At 28.9% G+C, this 20,783-nt stretch overlaps 1 protein-coding gene across 1 annotated transcript; it reads left to right on the top strand.

Annotated features, from left to right (window-relative positions):
* The first annotated feature begins 2,991 nt into the window (after positions 1-2,991).
* Positions 2,992-20,179, top strand: rho-6 (serine protease rhomboid 6). The gene is made up of 6 exons (XM_088196961.1): positions 2,992-3,162; positions 15,024-15,345; positions 15,416-15,559; positions 18,475-18,654; positions 18,725-18,908; positions 19,883-20,179. The coding sequence occupies exons 2-6, from the start codon at positions 15,046-15,048 to the stop codon at positions 19,993-19,995; spliced, it is 921 nt and encodes a 306-aa protein (XP_088053087.1). The 5' UTR covers positions 2,992-3,162; positions 15,024-15,045; the 3' UTR covers positions 19,996-20,179.
* The last annotated feature ends 604 nt before the right edge of the window (positions 20,180-20,783 follow it).

Below are 20,783 nucleotides of genomic sequence, written 5' to 3'. Positions count from 1 at the left end.
ACGCTAGTTCGACCTTATAATGTCGCCGTGATGCATAAACTTGTTCTGTAAGTCACAAATACTATAAAAAATAACTTAAAATGCAACGCAAGCTCTTGGATAAAAGTCACTGATACAAAGTAGTAATATATTTTTGTTAAGTGCATAAAGTATCTTAATTTTATTTCTGATTTACTTATTTATTTAATTTCATGATATAGTTTTGCAATTAGTTTATATAATATGTAATCTGCTATATCCTTACAGATTTTATATATCAGCTTCTGAGAAACTCTGATGCTATTACAATTTTTTTTTATTATTATTTATTTTTAATATTAAAATTATAGTCATGCGCTATGTTTTATTTTATAAAGATTTAGGACGTTTTTATTAAGTAACTATATCTATTAATAACCATTTGAGCGGAATCGCCGTACATGTACGGCGGTCAATCTTTCACTGTTTTGAGGTACCTTAGATAGTTATATATTTAAATATATAACTGAAGAAAAAATAAACATATAAAAAACATTACATAAATTTATTAATTTATATTTTTTAAATTTGATTTAATGTTAATAATTAAAAAGTATGAAATAAATGAGCATAACAAAAATATTTTATAAAAAATATTTAGAGCTTCTGAATTGATATAAAAAAATTCACAAAAGCGAATAATATACTATAAAAAAATATGTAAAATAAATTAACAAAAAGTGTTAAAATAAATAAAGCAATATTCACTATAATTAAAATATAAAATAATAATAAATAATTTTGAAAAATTCGTAAAATTAATTCACTCCTAGGTGTGAACTAACAAATTGATAAAAGTATATAAATTTACTCACTATTTAAAAGGTTAATATAAATATGATTAATTTAAAATTATTTTAGTGTTATTTTTTATTAATAACATAATGCTCACGAGCCCAAAGGATGTAATTAATAAAAAAATAATAATATTTATATTTGATGTATTTTAAAGAGCACATATTTAGATATTTATGATTTGGGTCTATTTTCATCTTGCGTAGCTCAATGTATAAATTTACCCGTTTCTACGCTGCATCTACAACTTCAGAAATAAACACTTTTTTTGATAGTGAGTTTCTATTTGCGTCTTTAACAGCACATTTATTTTTACCTAAAAAATATCCGATACAAATAAATATAGTTTGTATGTTAACAAATATATAAAGCAGTTTACTTATCAATTGGGTTAGCTAATATAATATTTATTATAATTCAGTTCGCGTACCGCTAGTTGTGAATTGATGTAGCAAAGTTCACAGACACCTCCTCTGGGGAGTGAGCTTTTTAGGGAGCTTTCACTATCGCGTTGGTCGTACACTGTGCTTACAATGCAAAAGATTTAAAGCTCTAACTATTTGTTTCGTATATGTAATCATATAATTTATTATAAAAAATAATAATATTAAATCCAGGTAGCAAATGGGAGTTCAGTTCAATGGTTAAGCCATTAAAATCACCCAGCTTTAGTAAAGTAAAGGAACAAAGTGACAAGTGAGACGAAAATAAACACATGTCGTTATATATTATATTCTAGAGTTAAAATAAATTGACTTTCACAAGCATTTCGAAGAAAAATATTAATATATAAATTTATATTGATTGATAAAATATGATACAAAGCAATTAATGAACATACTTACTTGGAATTGTATTATCTTTTGACTTATTCAATTCACAATCTAAGCTATAATATATATTTTGATTAGGATAAAACAAGGAAAATTAAAACAATACTAATTCATAGAAAAAAATAGCAAGACCAGATAGGATTTCTCGGAAATTTGTTAAAAATTTTGCCGTGATCAAAGTGTTTGAATACCTTTTCTGCGTCGTTAGATATCAATGTCCTTTAAAATAATTTTTAGCTTCAAGGTAGTAACAAAAAACTAATGACATTTTAAATGCTGATAGTTTGCAAATTTACATGCTACATAAAAAAATAAAATAACATAAGCACTATATAATGAATACAGCAGCCTTTAGAAAAAAACAGAACAACATAAAAAAATGGACCCTTGAAATTTCTAGAGAACCATTGATTCCTTTTAAGTTCTAGAGTCTATTGATTGGTATTTATGATAAACACGTTTTTATTTTTTATACAGCATCAACGGTAAATATCTGTGAATCTACCTGCTTTGTTTTTTTTTCTAAATGGTTACTGGGGATTGGGGAAAGGAGCTATTTAGGCATATTACTTTTATTTTCTTTGAGCTAAAAAAATACTAAGGCAATAAACAAGATTCATAGTTAATTTATAGCAAATCAAAAAGCGTTAACTTTATATAAAAATAAAAAATAAAATAAAAATCACTACTTAAAATTAATTGATTAGTTTTGATTTGTTTATTTGCTTTAATTAACATTTTTAATCTAATGTTCCGAAAGATTTTTACAAACATAAAAATTTCAATAACATTATTTAAAAGATTGTAGTATGTGCAAGACTTTCTATAAATATACTATTTCAAGGTGTATTTGCACTCAATAAAGCAGTTTAAAAAAATAAATCAATACTACAAAAATATTTATATGTAGTAGCATATTATATTGCATTTTATTCCAATATCAAATTTTATTGTCACAAAGTCGTTTTTATTGAAATTTGACGGTATAAAAACGTCAATATTACCATAAAATCCTCATTCCGATTTTATTTTAAGAACACATTAAAATCTATATTGCTGTCTTTAAAATATAATATTATTTAAAATTAATTTAATTGGTTTTATATCACTGAACATTAAATGAAATTGGATTAACCTACACTTAAAAGTGTAAATTGATTAAGCATGGTTGACTTGTTTGAAAATTTCACACTTGAGTTTTTATGTTAAATCTATTTTAGAATCAATATTTTTTTTATCAAGTGTATTAGTTTAACATACATTATATTCAAACTAATCTATGTATGTTTAAAATGTGCATATATACATTCATACACAAGTCTATCGTTTGTTTTGATAAGCAGTCAGTCTATCTTTGCGCTTTGTGGGCGTTGGACGTGCATAGTGCGCGCGAAAAATAACTTCGTTTTTCCGCGATAAAAATACTATTTCGCTTTTATTATCTAAAATAAAATATACAAGTGAAAGTTTAACTATCTGTGAAGGCTGTGCATACATCAATTTATTTGAATTAATGGTAAAATATACACTTTTGTTTATATTAGCATTTGTTTTTTTTCATTTAGATAAAATCAATTGGTTTACCATATCGCAATCAATTAGATAGATAAAAATAATATTTATATGTGAGTTATTAATGCAATATTGATTAATATTATTGCAAGGAAAACTTTGCTCAGTTTGTTAAAGGTAATTGCTCAATTTAACTCAACACGCCTAGTCTGATTAAATTGGCTTACACGAGCATCCCTTGGCGCCATCAACCCTTGTGTATTTTTCTCGCCGGGAAATTGCCAACAGCATCCTGAAAATTTCCCCATGCATCCCCCATACTACTGTCGTACAATGGGGGGGTCAAAGGCCGACCTTATAGCTTATCCACGTGGCGACTGTTCCGCGCCCTTAGTAGGTTAATAGGGTCGTTCGATATTTCCTATCTCTCTGACATGTTTCTTGTTTTCGTCAAAGCACATTTTAATTAATTAGAAATTGGTATTGCGTAATCAGTATGACATGATACTAAGTTAAAATCCTTGTTGATTATTAAAAATACAATATATTAAAAGCATCTGGTGTTTGTAATACGAAGTAATACATTATTATATATTTTTTTAATAAAATGTTTAAGAAACAGTGGTGTATATTCGAGTTGCACATTATGTTCTTTGCATATCTAATCATATTCATTTCAATTTAACACTTATGTGAAATGTTATACAGATAAGTAATTTATATAATACACATTTAATATTAACAATTTGTAAAACACTGGTTTGACATTGAATTTGCAACATTTAAACTGCCGGAATGGCGTAATACGTCAAGTATATCAGTGGGTTAAATAGTTATCAATCTCTGAGTCGCATGAGGATTGAAAACTAAGTTTACGATAACTTTAAAAGTTAAGTAACTTCGGTTTCTCAAACGGTCATCTTAACTTTTATTTAGTGTTAGTATGTGCGTAGAAATTATAATATCGGTAGTACCGATACCGGTAATACCGGTATTGTGGCAAAAATCGATATTCGAAACTACTGGTATTACAAAATTAAATACCAAAAAAATAATAAAAATGTGAATATCGGTAATACCGGTATTGCCTGCTTTTCTCGCGGTAATACCGGTATTAAAAATCCTATATAAGAGTATTTCGCTCATTTTGAAGTACCATTAGGATTTAATTTGGCTCGCAATTGAGAACTCGTTTTTTATTATTAATATGTTTTCAAATTTATTTATATTTTGCACAAATGCGGATTCACTGTCTTTGTAAAATGACCTGAAGACGCTGTGGAAGTAGTCGATCAATTATATACTTCCAGCATTGTCAAATGTCACGTTCTTATATTTTTTAGATCCCTTTGCCCTTTGGAATTCTCTTATGGCTCAGATGATTTTTTTCAGAATGACGTTTGAGCAGGTTAGAAAATTTTGAATACACATCGCTAAAGTTTGCGATTAGATGACGAGGATGATCGGATTCGTTATGCGGAGCGCGTGTCACTTTAACAATTTATTGCCAATTCGAATTATAATGGTATGTGTGGAATCCCAGTGTAACATAGGACTTAAAAATAATAATCTAAGATATCTCTATATGAAGTACGGATCTTATTCATATTTGTATTCCAGTGCCATTATGCTATGAGCTTCGGGATTTACAATTCATTGCATTTTATTCAAAAATGCAATTAAATTGAAGTTTCTAAGGAGTAATGTAGCTGCGATTTGTAATTTTTCAAGTGTTCTAGAGAGTCACGATCGCGTCCTTTATTCTTGATTGGCGTTATCAGGACGTAAGCGATTGAGAACGCTCCCTTTACACAAACAACTTTTGATAAATTTTGTAATGTACTTAAATATGTGATAAAAATATATATTAATTTATTAAAAAAATAAAAGGCATATTTTATATATATTATTTATTATTTATAACAATAACAAAAATGCAATTTCAATTATATGCGTAGAACATAAATTGTAAAATTATATTATAAAAATAAGAATTCATATTTTATTTTCTCTTGAAAAATAAGTTTTTAGAAAACCGAGGAATTTAAGAACGAATTAGATAGTCTATTTATAATTTTTTAGTCAATATTTCTGCCATTAAGAATACTCACTCGTTTTCCGTTGATGTTAGTTTAACTGTGAGCAAAAATTCATAAAAAAACATTCTCCGGTTGGTTGAAAAATCTTCAATTCATTTCGTCGATTAAATTTAACAATTTATTTTTTACCGAATAAATATTTTAATGGTTTATTAGTTGTTTAATTATTCTTCGATTGTCAACGTCATATTATTAAATTCGTCATTAGTAATATCTTTAATAACTATTTCAATATTTGATTCTAAGCTATCTAAATTAGAAAAAAATCATTCAAATATATCTTCCCAATTATTTTTTGTGAGCAATTTCAAAAACAGTTTTCATTGGTAAGATAGTGGGGCTTTTGTAAAAAATGTATTTAGCCAGGCGCGGGACGCATCTAACGCACGCCATTATCTCTCACTCACTCTCGTCTCTTAACACGCGAGCGAGCGAAAGGGAGAGTATCGCACGGTACGCGCCTATATTTAACCAACGAGATTTTCAGTTCTCAGTTAAGCTTTTTGAAAACATTTGTATCACTGTTTGTAATGCGAATATATATTGGACGCGTAGTGTGTTTTTGTCACGCTTGACGATTTATTTATTTTGAGCAAAGAATATGTATTGAATTAAAACGTTTGAGAAGGCTTTTAGTTTTAGCTTTTATTATATATACAAAGTAAAAATTTATGAATTGTACAAATATTTTTAAAAGGTTCGTGAGGATTAAAAAAATACTACACTACATGTGTTTTCAGTCTCATATGTTACCAAGGGTCATATATTTTATATTGATCGTAGCTAGCGCAGATAAAAATGTTTATGAAGCAATTGAATCGCTTTTATCACACCTTCAAAATGTGTTTACGCCTTAATAAAAAACACACACACAAGGAAGAACAATGGTAATAGTCGAACGTATTGTCTGGCCCGTGTCTTCTTATACAAAGGGTTGTTATTATTTGCGGTAAGAATGAGTGGTAAACGTCCTCGGAAGGTTTGTGCTATACTTCTTTTGTTGACGCTGGTCTTTTGTTAAACAAATATCTTTCTTTTGTTGTGTGATGTATGGTCTTAAATTATAATAGGCTAACGCATTTTATAGTGTGAATTTATTTTATTTTTGTTATTCAAGTGGTTGTTATGGTGACGTCTGAATTATGATTAATAGCGCAAGTGGTTAAAAACTTCATTTTTAGCGTGAAACGAGTAGCATGCAAATTTGTTCAAAAACAGCACCGTATAGAAATTGGTGATAAATTACTGAATAAAGAAGCTAATAACAAATGTGCAAGCGTTTTAATGGAAGCGCCCTAAAAACTTAATCGCAAAAAAGCATGTCAAGTTATAACGTCATAGTCAAATTCGATTTCTTACCACCTGATCTTACTGTTAGTAAAAAGTTTAGAAATGCCCAATAAAAGTGCCCGCAGATAAATAGGCTATGAATAGCTAATATAGATAATAATATAAAGCTGGGGCTGGTTTCTAAAATTCTGCTGCTGTGGCTCGAACCCGTAGCCTCTGGTTTATTAGTCTGAGACCTTACAGACTACGCTATTCCGACCTTAATTTGAATTATAATTTAATAGATCATCATTACATTCCGTTGTGTTTACACCTGTATATTTACAATATGTGATGATTATAAAAATAATTTTAACTTCGCGGTCAAGTTTAGTTTCGCCGTTAATTAGCATATTTGGCGGACCTTGCGGTTTATGCGAGGTTTATGTCCAAGTTTGACCTTATTTGTGTGTGTGTGTGATAATGAAAAAAATTGCAATTTATATTGTTATTGCATTGAAAATCGGTCGCGATAATTTTGAAACTCGTCGACGCGTGAAGTCGGACTCGATCTAAAATAGTATGGTCAAAGTGGAGGTCAATATCGACAGGTTCGATGCCGAAATAGAGTATCGATCGCTTGTATGGTGACCATGATTTAGAAATAGAATAAAATATGAGATTTGGGCGTTGGTCTATGTTACGTAAGTAAGCGCAAAATAAAATGAAATGTTGTAGGAATTATTATTTAAAGGAAAAATACAATTAAGGATCGGTTTGAACTTGAGCTTTCACACGGTATATTTTTTCTAACAGGCCATTAAAATACCATAACAAATTATGCGACATGCGAGGCACTTCAAAAGTTGTGTCACTTCGTATTTGGTACGACACATTAGCGTCTTGTTAAATTAGAATATTGATCGATACTATTAGAGGATATGAAAAAAAAATTTTTTTTTGTATCTATTCATTGTAAATCTTTCGTTACAACGAATCACTACTTACAGCTACTAAGTAAGTTGTGAATTACCAAACAGAGATCTGTAAATATATTTATGTAAATATTGTAGAATAAAAAACGCAAATATTGCATAACCATTTTAGTCCCCATTTAGTGCGAATTTTTTTTTAATCATTTAAAATCATATGAATCCATTACCATTTTCCTAAAAAAATCTAGGATAATTTAGTATGTGATAATTGGTCGGAAATATAATTATATAAAAATAACTATTTCCGATCTCCCAGACATGATAAAAATTAAATTAAACCCAAGTATTTAATGTATTAGTCACTGACTGATACCTCTGGTCTATGTGTTAGTTTTTAATTATCTCCTCATGCAATGCGTTTGTGTTAATTATCAAACGATACGTATTCTTATAGATTAGGTTCTTGTGGTCTTCGTACATTATGAAATGAAAAATCCATAGACATATTTTACGGATTTATCTGAGAAAAGTCGAGAAATATTTCTGCAATACAACCACAAAAAAATCGCTCGTGTAGGCATGAACCATAAGAGCATGCGAGATGGAAACGATTATTTTCAATCAAGATTATTTCATATAAAAATATGTTTAGAATTTTTTTCTTGTTATTTCGTAAAATAATAATAATATTTAGTGTATGTTGTGACTTCGAGTTTTTCAAACCCACCATCGAACTAATCGATATTTGCGACTAAACCATTTCCGTCCAAACTTTATGGTCAGATAGCGTGACTAACAAATTAAAAAAACATTTTTTTTATGCAAAAAAAAAACTTACACACGTGTGTGAAACGAAATTGGTTGTCGTTATAAATGCACTTTATAATTGTTATTAAAAATTATAATTACACTAGTCGATGTTTTAAAACTGATTTCGATTAACCTTTCATTATTCACAGCAGTAAAATAAACCGTTAATAGTTGCAGTGGGAACGCTCGTTTATTGCTTTTGACGTGAATTTTTGACTTCTGAGAAGTGATTTTGCGCCATCCTATTGATCCAAATTTGGATTGAATACACTTTGAGCAATACTTACATATCATAAGTCCGTAGTAATATCGGTATGGATACTATCATATTTTTAAAACATAGTATAATATTAGAGTGTATTTTGATTTATCGCTTCACTCCTCAAATTTCTAGAGAATTCTCGAGAAATTTTGATGAATGAAAAAATTATGTAATACAGTAAAGCATTGCAGATAAAAGTATATTATTAATGATTTTAATGATATTTGTTCAACGATTTGAATGTATATGTCAGGGGTGTTTTTTTTAATACAATAAGATATTTTTATTTAGAATAAATATTTGTGCATACGTTCACATAAAGTTGTGTAATTATATTTACGTTTATCTTATCCGTGTCTGCAAACGAAGGATCCAGTCGTTTCTAAAGCGGGTTGAACTCTCTATTCTAGACGTTGAGTTAGAGCAGGGTTGACACGAAGAGAGAAGCGGCTGCTATCTCAATCTCATGTGGTAATGATTGGCGGTTCCTCATGGTTCCAGTTGGAGAGTTATCGGAATTAATTTTTAAACGATAGTTGTGTATCTGATTTTATACGCATGGTTAGCCTGAGGGATGTATTATATAATGCTCATCCACTTTTTGTTGTCACGATCGATTACAACGAGCTAGGAGTATAATTAAATTATTTGCGTTGGAGTTTAAACATCTGTTAAATATTTATAACAAGTATGATTTATTACAACTTCGTGATTCGTATTTTTAGATCAAAAATTGCTGTCATTTGTTATATAATAATAACATGCAGAAAATCTCTAATGAATATTATAGTGCTTTTAGTTTATTCCGTCTATTGTCATGTACGGTCCGCACTGGCCGGCAAAAAAATGATTTATAGGGTTCTTAATGCATAATCATCATCATTTCCTGATATATGGAAATGCACAAAAGTCAACCCTATTTATAAAAAGGGTGACAAATTATATATAAAGAATTATAGACCAGTCGCAGTGTTGTCAGCTCCTGCTAAATTATTTGAAATAATTATTCATAAATATCTCTATAATCACTTTCGGTTTTGTTAGAGCAACAACACGGGTTTCGTCCTGCCCGTTCACTGTTACTAACCTTCTGTCGTTCACCAAAACGGTGACAACTTCTCTCGATGCAGGAATTCAAGTAGACGTCGTGTATACAGATTTTGCGAAAGCCTTTGACAAAGTTTGTCATAGGTTATTATTAGAAAAATTGTCGAACCTCGGTTGCTCGGATAATTTAACTCGGTTATTCTTGAGTTATTTAAGCAATCGTAGACAGTTTGTAACCTATGGTGGCAGGTTGTCGAAAGAATATTTTACCCCTTCGGGGGTACCTCAAGGATCCAATCTGGGCCCTCTGCTTTTTGTGTTATTTATTAATGACATCAATACAGCAATTACAAATTCAAGTTTTCTTCTGTATGCAGATGGTTTAAAATTATATAAAAGCATTCGATCTGTTGTGGACTCCTTCTCTCTACAAAGTGATTTAGATTCTCTATGTTAACCGTCTGCCCTTTAGTGTCGGAAAGTGCTATACTGTGTCATTTTCTCGATCCCATTCGCCATCAGCTTATTTCTACCATCTCGGTGGTTATATTTTGACTAAAGAAACTTCCACTAAAGATCTCGGAATCACTTTCGAGAGCAAATGAAGGTTCTCTCTACGCATACACGACGTCTGTGATAAATCTTCCAAGATGCTCGGCTTTGTTATGAGGAATGCCTTTCACTTTGACGATCCGTCAGTTATTCGCATCCTCTATGACACCTTAGTTCGTAGCATTCTTGAATCGGGATCTATAATTTGGAATCCCCGAATAGCTAAATGTTCCCTTTTAGTAGAAAAAATTCAAAAAATGTATTTAAGATACCTTTACAAAAGGACATTTGGTTATTATCGGTACATATATCCCAGCGCCTTTCTTTTAGGAGCGTTAGGATACGATTCCCTGAGCTCTCGCAGAAAGTTGTAAGTCGCTAAGCATTTTTTCAAATTACTAAAAGGTGCTGTCGACAATCCAGCTATTCTCGAGAAATTCCAGCCTTGGGTTCCGGAACATTTTCGAGAATCACGATCGCGTCCTCTTTTGATAGACGTTAGGGCTAGGACGTCCGCACTCACCGACTCGCCTATAGCTGTGGCCATCCGGCTCCTTAATACGCTGGCATTACATGTTGACCCATTTAATGTTAACTTATTATTTCCTTAAATTTTGATTGTACAATAAATTTTAAAAGTAAATAAGTTTGACTATAAAAATAATATATTAAAAGCTGATATCATTCATGCTAATTATTCACGACAGGATATATGTACAGATAAAGTGGCAAATCTCCACGCCTATAGAATTTTTATTTGCTTATAACAAAGAATACTTGAAACGTTTTCTGCATCATTAAATATCGCAAATTTAACACAAAAAGGCAATTTCAAGTAAATAGAAAATTTTCAATGCTTAGCGGTCATTGTGAATCTGTCAATTTCATAATGGACATAATTTTTCTTCTACTGTATTTTTGACTCTTGCCAACAAATTCGTTCTACCGAATAATAGCTATTAACTAGCCGTTAAGTGGCTGAAGTTTTCTTTAAAAGTGTTTAATTACTTTAACCGTTATTACCGGTACTAATTCGTACAGTCATTTATTATGGCAGTGTCACGCGATTAATGAACCCTATATGCCATAAAGTGGCACTTGTAATTTCAGTCACCTTTTGGCCGGAGACGATCATGTGCATTTTGATGACTAAGTAGCAATTTAAATAGAGATCTTTGTATACAGTGAAATAGAGAGAAATATATTGTATTCTCGTTGTATAATGCACACACTATAACAATACCATCGTCAGATTTAGACTAAATTATAATAAAAGTCAAGCAATAACAAAGTTCTCTGGTTATGCTTCTATTTTGCAGACCCATTTAGAGATGTGGGTAGTGGGAGCTGTGTATCGAAAAGGAATAGGAAATGCCTATTTAACAATTCGATAGAATTGTTTCACAATGAGAGTTTTATGATACATTTCGTTTCGGCATCCTCAAACATTCGCCGTTTAAAAATATAAGTATTTGCTTAAAATACACACGACATACTCGGAGGACGGTAGTACAAAAAATGGCATTCAAGTATATTTTTATTATTTACCATCAATGATTTATGATCGTAAGAGTCTTATTCGCTTGTTATCCGTCGGTTGATGGATAGATCATTAGCAAGAGGTGTGAACGGATTTTTTTTAATTTTGCGATCAATTACACAAAATAAATTATTCGATTAGGTAACTAATATTTACTATCTTTTAAGAAGTGACAAAAAATATTTATTCTTTACTTTTAAAAAAACGATAAGAGAATATTCTGCTTGTACAAGAATTATATTAAATTATAAAATTTTAATTTTTTTGGCACTTCATAAAGTTTCTGTTAATCCTTTGACTCATAGTAGAAACATATTTTTCTTGTATTGGGACGGGTGAGCCCTTTCACGTGTTTTTATGATAAGAAAATTTATGTATTAAAATTATTCCACGCTCATAGACAAAATTTAATGACTTGTAACCACAAGTCATAGAAACTAATGAACAATTAAATTTATAATTTATTTGTTAGTATTCGTTTTAATGCAAATGTATATAGATAAAGTCTATTGCTGTATTTATTTATCACCTATATATTACACATATTTTTGTTTTGTAATTTTAATGATTTTCTAAAGTAAAAATATATATATATATCGATTATTACAAATATGTTAAACGTCATGAAATAATATATCATGACGTTTTACGTTTTATCGCAATATTTGTATTAATATCAATATAAATTTTACTTATCTTTAAGAGTTAACCAAACTCAAGTATTTACAATATAGAACGACGTTTTATATTTTATCATAATATTTATGTTAATTTTAATATAGATAATAATTAATATATATGTATAATATAATACACATTTTACTTATCTTTAAAAGTTAACTAAGTATTTGCATTTATTAGGAATTTTTAAAATTTTTTAAAAACACTGAAATTTTCGGTGTAAAAAATTGTAATATATATGATTATTTTTTTCGGCAGAAAAAATTGTAATTTTGAAAAAAAACTTTTTTTTTTATAAAATTAAAATATAATATTAGATAGCATAAAAACAACATATATATATATATATATATATATATAGAATAATTCCAACTTTTTGACAAAAAGTTTAAATGTACAGTGTTGTACAAAAAATTGCACTTCTCTGTCACATAAATTATTTTGATCGAGATAAATATACTAGGATGCTTAATGTCTTATGAAAAAAAATATTTTATAAAAAAAATATTTTATAAATATTTTTATATTTTATAAGAAGTAGTAATCAAACAATTAAAGGAATTTATTACTTCTCAAAACATAATATGTGAACAACAATCGGGATTCAGAGAAAAGCATTCCACTGAAACTGCATTACAAGTAGTGATAAATGATTGGCTATTGGCTAAGGATACAAACAAAATCATTGGAGCAGTTTTCTTGGATTTCAAGAGAGCCTTCGAAACAATAGACAGAAAAATAATGTTAAAGAAATTGGAGAGTATAGGTATAAGTGATATAGTTTTAAGATGGTTTAATAATTACTTATATAAAAGAAAACAAAAAGTTAAAATAAATAATGTATATTCTGAAGAGAAATTAGTGTCTTATGGAGTACCACAAGGGTCTAAATTGGGACCATTGTTATTTGTTTTGTATATTAATGATATAGTTAATACCGTGAAAAAATGTAAAATTCATCTATTTGCGGATGACACATTAATGTATTGCATAGGTGATAACATTAAAGAAATTGTAAATAATTTAAATAATGAATTAAGTATATTAGAAATATGGTTAAAGAATAATGTACTTAAATTAAATGAGAATAAAACTAAATGTATGTTTATTAATTATAAAAATGTTTTAGATAATAGTAGCAAAATAGTAATAAATAACTCTAGTATAGAAATAGTGGATAATATAAAATATTTAGGAGTAATTGTTGATACAAAATTAAATTTTAAAGAACATTGTAATTACATATTAAAAAAAATTAGTAGAAAAATAGGTTTATTATCTAGATTAAGAAATATATTAAGTATAAATACAAAAATAATAATTTACAATTGTATAATATTGCCCCATTTTAATTATTGTGCAACACTATTAAATATGTTAAATAAATTAGATAAACAAATGTTGCAAAAATTACAAAATAGTGCAATGAGAGTAATTTTAAATAAAAATAGATTAACTAATTGTAAAAGTATGATTGATAGATTAGAATGGTTGAATGTTCAAGAAATATTGAGTATGAATGTTTTAGTATTTATATATAAGTTAGAAAATAATATATTACCAAAATATTTTAATAAGTATTTAATAAGAAATAAAGATGTACATAAATATAATACTAGAAATAGAGAAAATTTAAAGATAATTAAGTATAAGAAAACGAGTACGGCTAGGGGAATTATGTACGGAGGTTTTGATTTATATAATAGTCTTCCAAGAGAAATCCGAAACAGCAAAAATATAACGGGTTTCATAAATGGAATAAAAAAACACCTTCGTACATATAGAAATAAATTATAATATTAAGACTTTATTATTGTATATTTTCATTTTTTCTTTCTGTTATGTATTTTTTATATATTTTTATATATGTTTACTAAATTTGTTAGATGTAAAGATTAGCTATTAATCTAAATAAATTAATAAAATAAAATAAATAAATAAATAAATAATATTAAAATCAATCAAGAAAGTGTTTCTTCTATACAAAAGTATTCAAAATCAATTTTTCTAAAAAACTAATGGAATTAACACGTAATTTTACATATAAATTGAATCATTATATCTTTTTCGTACTGTGTAATTTTGGTAAAAATACCATAAACACGCACCACATTTATGTTGATAATATATTATATTAAAACAAACATATAGAATTCTGTTATTCTTTTTATACCCAAAAAATCATACAATTTGAACACATCTAAAAAAATATATTGTAAACAAAAATAGTTGTCTAAAATTAGAGGTGTCATCTTGGTGGGAGGTTGAACATAAATCATGATGTTTTATTTTACTATAAGATTTAAGATTTTACGACTCAATTACAGTTATTAAATGTTTATTTGATTAAAATTAATACTTACTTTATTTAATTATAAACAAAATTATGGTTGATTATTATTTTTTATAACTATTGTATAGTAGTTTTCCTCATGTTACATTGCCATAAACTTTATCTATAATCGCTTTATTACATTCGCTAATCGTAGGTCAACGTTCCATGTGGCTTTGTTTATAATAATCTATAATAAACATTTTAATAATTGTTAATTACACGCGTAACACTAGGGTCATTGCTTCTAGCTATGTCACTTTAGGTCAGGGTCATAACAATCAGCATTCGTAGACTGTCTTTGTTTTTAACCGTCAAACTACAATTCGTTATTTCAGGACAACGCTTCAAAGCTGCAGAATGACTGGAATTAGCATAGCGACTGTTAACTTTGGCAAGATCAAGACTGAATCTAGGGAAGACTTGGAAGATAATAGATCTCCAGCGCTACGCAGAAAAGTAGCACCGATACCACAAGAAAGCATATCAGGATTAGCATGGACCGCTAAAGAAGACGTAGAAGCAGTCAATGATTTAACCAGATGCTTAGATTCTGATTCTTCTGAAAACGTTACCACATATTCCTTCAGTTCGGATGGAAGAAGCAAGTCCAAGTATTTGTGTCCGCCTTACTTCATTTTAATCGCCGGTCTTGTTGAAGTGAGATATTTTTGTATTCACGATCTTACTGTGTCAGTTCTTGTGCAATGGCCATGTGTTTTTGTTACAGATCTTTGTTTATGTATTGGGAAGCGAAGATCTTGAAAGGATGTTTATGTACGATCCACATCAACGCCAAGAAGTATGGAGGTTTATAACCTACATGCTGTTGCATTATGGCCTCATACATCTGACCTTGAATATCATCATACAAGTAAGTATTGAGAGTTATTTTCTGTTCGATTATGTGAAGAATAGATCGCTCAATTGAGTCATTACCAAATAAAATTTGAGGCCAATCAGACCTTGATCGTAACAAAAAAATCAATGACGTGCAATATTAAGATAAATGTATTCTAATCTTAAACAATTCCTTTCAATTTTTCGCATAATAGTAATGGGCTCCAAAATAGAACTGTTTTTTCTCGATATATCGCGTATATACAAAATAATCTCAGTTTCATACATGTATGTTTAAATTTTTTTTTCATTTTTACATTCCTTGATTTTTTTGCATTAACATATTTTTGTATTACATTTTTGATTTATTAAGATCGATATAAAAATATTTTCCGCAAACTTATTTATTGTAATTTATATTTGTAATTAGCTGATTTATATTTGCGACAGATGTTACAGTCGCTTCTCAGAACGGCAAAATACGCGTTTAGAAAGCGACATTCGCTTGATGGGCATTGTCCATGGTCGTATTGAATTGCAACGGAAATCTTGTGGATCTGGTGATTTATTATATCCGCGAATGTTTCGCAACAAAGAAATATTCACTCAATGACGAAGAATATTTATACGATTTTTTCTGGTCGTAACGAGGGCTTTGTGTGGTCCATCCTTTACGCTATTGTTTTGATCATTTTGGTCACAGTAAATTAACGCATGTTTTGAGACAAAAACCTTATCAAACTGTGTGTGGTCGCCACAGATTTTAATCCTATATGCCACACTTTTTCAAAAGCCTGACTTATATATAATACAAGAAAGCAGCCGAATATTTCCTCAATGAATAGTCAAGTTGATGTATGCTTCCAGAAATGATATTTTTTCATTTTCTAGACAGAATGTTGGCAATGGTTCGAAAACTTTTGTTAGGTGATCAGAAAATGTGATGGATTTTTTTTTATTATTTTTTGCCCATTTTTAATTTTCTAGATAAAATTTACTAGTACAAATAATGTACGTTCTAGAAAAAAAACTGAGTTCATTATTTGAGAATTTTTAATACCTAATATGTACGATATATGTAGCTCTACGATTTTTTACCTAATTCTTCCGCGAGAAAAATCTAGATAAACCTAATCTGTGATGGTCGATTGGAATTTTAATTATATATTAATCACCAATTCTGATAAATGTTACAGTGAATACGTATTTTTCAGCGAAGTTTTATTTTTACTTAAATACATTTTACCAGTAGATAAATATTCCTACTAGCGAAAGTATAATTTAACTGATGCTTTAAAATTTCTATGAAACTCTATTTGAAAGTTGCGAAACGTCCATTATCTGTTTAAACCCATCCCTAACCTTATGAAAATTCTAAAACTAATAATAGTTTTAGAATTTTTATAGTTCAAGTTTAAAATATTTATCTGAATCCCACTGAGTTTTTGTGGTAATTTATGGATATAAAAAATCGGCGTGGCTATTGTGCAACTTTGCGTGCGCTGCCAGTTTTCAATGCTTTATTGTTGAAATCTTCACAGAATCCATATACCACCATCAAAAGATACAAATTAAATTAGGAAAAATGATCCGAGTCTAAATTAATCTGAAGAAGAAGATAATTTAAATAACAATTTATTTTTAAAATACGAGCAAATAGCAAAACACTACTCTTAAAACTTGTGAAAAGTTATTTTAAACCTTTGAGGAGTATTACCGTACATGTACGGCGGTCAATAGATGGTCCAGATAGTTATGTATTTACAAACATAACTTAAGAAAAAATAAATAAAAAACCTTACATTTATATATTATTTTTTTCAATTTGATTTAGTGTAAATGATTTATATGGAAAGTAAGAATAAGAAATAAATTAACATACAAATAATTATTTATAATAATTAAATAAAAAATATTGAAAGCCTCTGCATTGATTTGAAAAAAACTCCACACACGCCCAATAGTATATAATATATATATATTTAAAATAAATTTATGAAATTTAGTAAAAGAAAAGTGTTTAAATAAATTATTAAAATATACTAATACAAAAAAGTTGTAAACTAAATAAAAGCAATAAAACGTTGGGAATCAATGGTTTTTTTCCCATAATTTACTATAAATGCATAATAAAATAATAATAAATAAATAATTATGGAAAAATACGTAAAATTAGCTCACTATTCAAAGGGTTAAATCAATACAAAAATTAGGTTTCATAAGTCTCAAAAAGATTAATCTGATATTTGTGATGGTTTTAAAAAAATAAATCTATGCAGAAATATGTTTATTTATTTAAATATCAGACACACAAACTTTCAGGAAAATCGAGATTTTTCAATAAACGGTTAATACCTTTGTTTGGATAAGGTCGACGTGAATTTTTCTTTATAAAATAGACCTCGTAAATATCTCGACTTAGTTTACTAAAAATAGAAAATAAGTGACCTTGCTGCAAAATGGTGACCAATGAAAAAACTAAAAAAATTATATCTTTGTTGGAAAAAATCTTTCAAATACGTATATGTAATGAAAAACGTTAAAAAATAGAAACTGCATTAAAATAAAATTAAAAAAAAACTTTATTTTGCCACAATATATTTCATATTAAAAAGACGTGCAAGGAAAACAGCTTAACAATAATGCATCCTACACAAAAATATAAATACATAATGTTAAATATAATAAATGATCCAATGATTTTTAAGATCAAACTATAATTTTATTTCTGAATTTCCATGTGTATATATTTTATTAGCAACGAATGTTTTTATTGTCATAAGATTAAAACAAGATATTTTCTCATTTGTGAAAATTTTTGCTTTTGTAACATAGGAAATTTTAACAAATCGACGACAATTTAGCATTTAATACATTTAAAAATATTGCTAAAAGAATGATTTACCTTTATGAGTTTCAATCTTTACTTATAAACACTTTCATTTTCAGACTATCATAGCCACTCCCTTGGAAATGGAGCAAGGTTGGCTTAGATGTGCTGCTATATATTTGGGGGGTGGATTAATGGGATCATTTGGGGCTTCCGTAATACAACCTCAGTTATGCATGGTAGGGGCATCGGCTGGAGTCTATGCCCTTCTCACATCTCACATTGCCAACGTGATTGTGGTGAGTGCAAGTGATAGTATCAATTTCATATGACTTTTTATTCGGTTGAGACATATCGTACGAATTACAGGATTACAGTTCCATAAAATACAAGAAGAGCAGACTATTTTCTGTCGCGGTGCTGGCTTTTTCCGACATTAGTTATTCTTTCGCTCATCACTATTCGGAGTCTTTGAACTCTCCGAAGATCGGCTGGTCTGCCCATTGCGCTGGAGCGTTTGCTGGAATCACTCTAGGACTGATAGTTTACACTGGTAAGTTGCTATTCATCTCCTCTTCGTAACCTTCCATCTCCCAAGTAAGACATTTCTCTCATTAGGGAAAAGTATGAGTACCTGACGTGGTGCCGTCAATATACTCAGACAAATGCCTAAGCCGTAACTCGGTGTACGCCTTTAGAAAGCGACATTCACTTGATGGGCATTGTCCAAAGTCGTATACTGCAACGAGAATCTTGTGGATTCGGTGATTTATTGTTTACCGTGACTGTTTCACAACAAAAAAATATTCTTTCAATATTTACAGTACGAACTTGCGTGTTATTTATGTGATTTTTTCTGGTCGTAACGAGGGCTTTTGTGTAGTCCTATCCTTTACGCTATTGTCTTGTTTCCTTGTTGTTAGATGATCATTTTGGTCACAGTAAATTAACGCAAGGTGTAACAATAATACCCCACACAATTATATATGTATAATGCTAAAAAAAAGACGCGATTACATTCTTTATTGTTGACTGTTGCGGATAGAACGTTAGTGCATGAAAACGCTCCTTTAACATGAGTTGTGTTTGCCAAATACAAATATATTTTCATAAATAATTTATGTCAACTTTTAAGATCTACGTCATTCTAATTTATAACTAGAACTCGATTTTCATTTTGTTTCTAATGACATAAAGAACGGAATAGCGTAGTCTGAAACGTCTCAGACTAGTAACTCTGAGATTGTGGGTTCGAGCCCCGGCAGCGGCATTCGAATTTTTATTTATAAAAATGCACTATTATTAAAAAAAACCGGCACAAACTTTCAGTCTGGTGGTTAATACGTACTTTTTAGGAATTTACTATGTCTGATTAATTTACTCAGTTGATACAGATTTGCCCGTTGTAACGTATTGGGCTTACGCATGTCAGGTTACAACAGAAGATTTATTAAAAAAAATATAAATTATTTTCTTCATTTCAAATATAACAGATGTTCATTTGATTGCTTCTTTTTATGCTTTCAGGAGAAGACAAGAATACAACCAGAATAAAGACATTGAAATGGACTTCTATATTTCTCCTAATTTTGGCAACGGCAGCAACTGTGATATTCAATATTTTTTTCACAGATTTATGATGAACGAAGAAGAAAAAGAAAAAAAGTGATTATTATTATCGTTTACAATTTTAATAAGGACCAACAAATATGAACAGAGAAACTTACAGTGTACAGCAATTCAAGAAAACGAGTTTATATACAGTTGTATTCAGGACTCTATTATTTTCTATATCGTTTAATATTAATAAAAAGATAAAATGAGTATTACAAACATTTTATTAAAATAAATAATATTTTGGAAATATTCGAACTCAATTTTGAGGTCTGATTGTAATTTTAGTGACGTCAGAGACGTCAAATTTTCACTACGATGTATGATGCTTTCATCTGTGATATTTGAAATTGGATAAACCATTTCAATTTGATACAACATCATATATGTATGTAAAGTCCTTGTAACATCTGAGGCAATCTGGAAACGGATTAGTTTTGAAATTAAGAGAAATATTTTATTTCTGATACAAAATATTTTTGTAATAAAAACGAGCTACATTTTCAATAGAAGACAAACTAAATCTTTAGTTTTTATTATTTGATTCATTTCTTACGTTGGTTAAGAAAACTTTTATTATTATACTGATCTAATCATATCTTTTGGTAGAGCGCAGAAAATATTTTCAGAAAAATACCGGGCACCAGTACTCACCATGGCGCAATAGCAAACTTTTTTTTTCGGTCATTTAATTATTGTTTTTAGATTTTAGTTAAAATTTATAATTTTTCAAATAAAATTTTGCTGTCCGATTTGTATTCGTTCCTCAGATTGCTTTAATAATATGAGTAATATAAATTGTGTTATATGTCGA

The sequence above is a fragment of the Plectrocnemia conspersa genome, unplaced genomic scaffold (genome assembly GCF_051122295.1).
Source record: "Plectrocnemia conspersa isolate PC_06_02 unplaced genomic scaffold, ASM5112229v1 ptg000011l, whole genome shotgun sequence".
Lineage (NCBI taxonomy): Eukaryota > Metazoa > Arthropoda > Insecta > Trichoptera > Polycentropodidae > Plectrocnemia > Plectrocnemia conspersa.
This window is presented reverse-complemented; position numbering and strand designations above follow the sequence as displayed.

What these genes read in the sequence shown, in the direction of transcription:
- rho-6 (XM_088196961.1), top strand. Translation starts at nt 15,046, where the DNA reads ATGACTGGAATTAGCATAGCGACTGTTAACTTTGGCAAGATCAAGACT. An exon ending in CCTTGAATATCATCATACAA is followed by an intron (nt 15,560 to 18,474) that starts GTAAGTATTGAG and finishes TTTCATTTTCAG; the next exon opens with ACTATCATAGCCACTCCCTT. An exon ending in ACATTGCCAACGTGATTGTG is followed by an intron (nt 18,655 to 18,724) that starts GTGAGTGCAAGT and finishes TACGAATTACAG; the next exon opens with GATTACAGTTCCATAAAATA.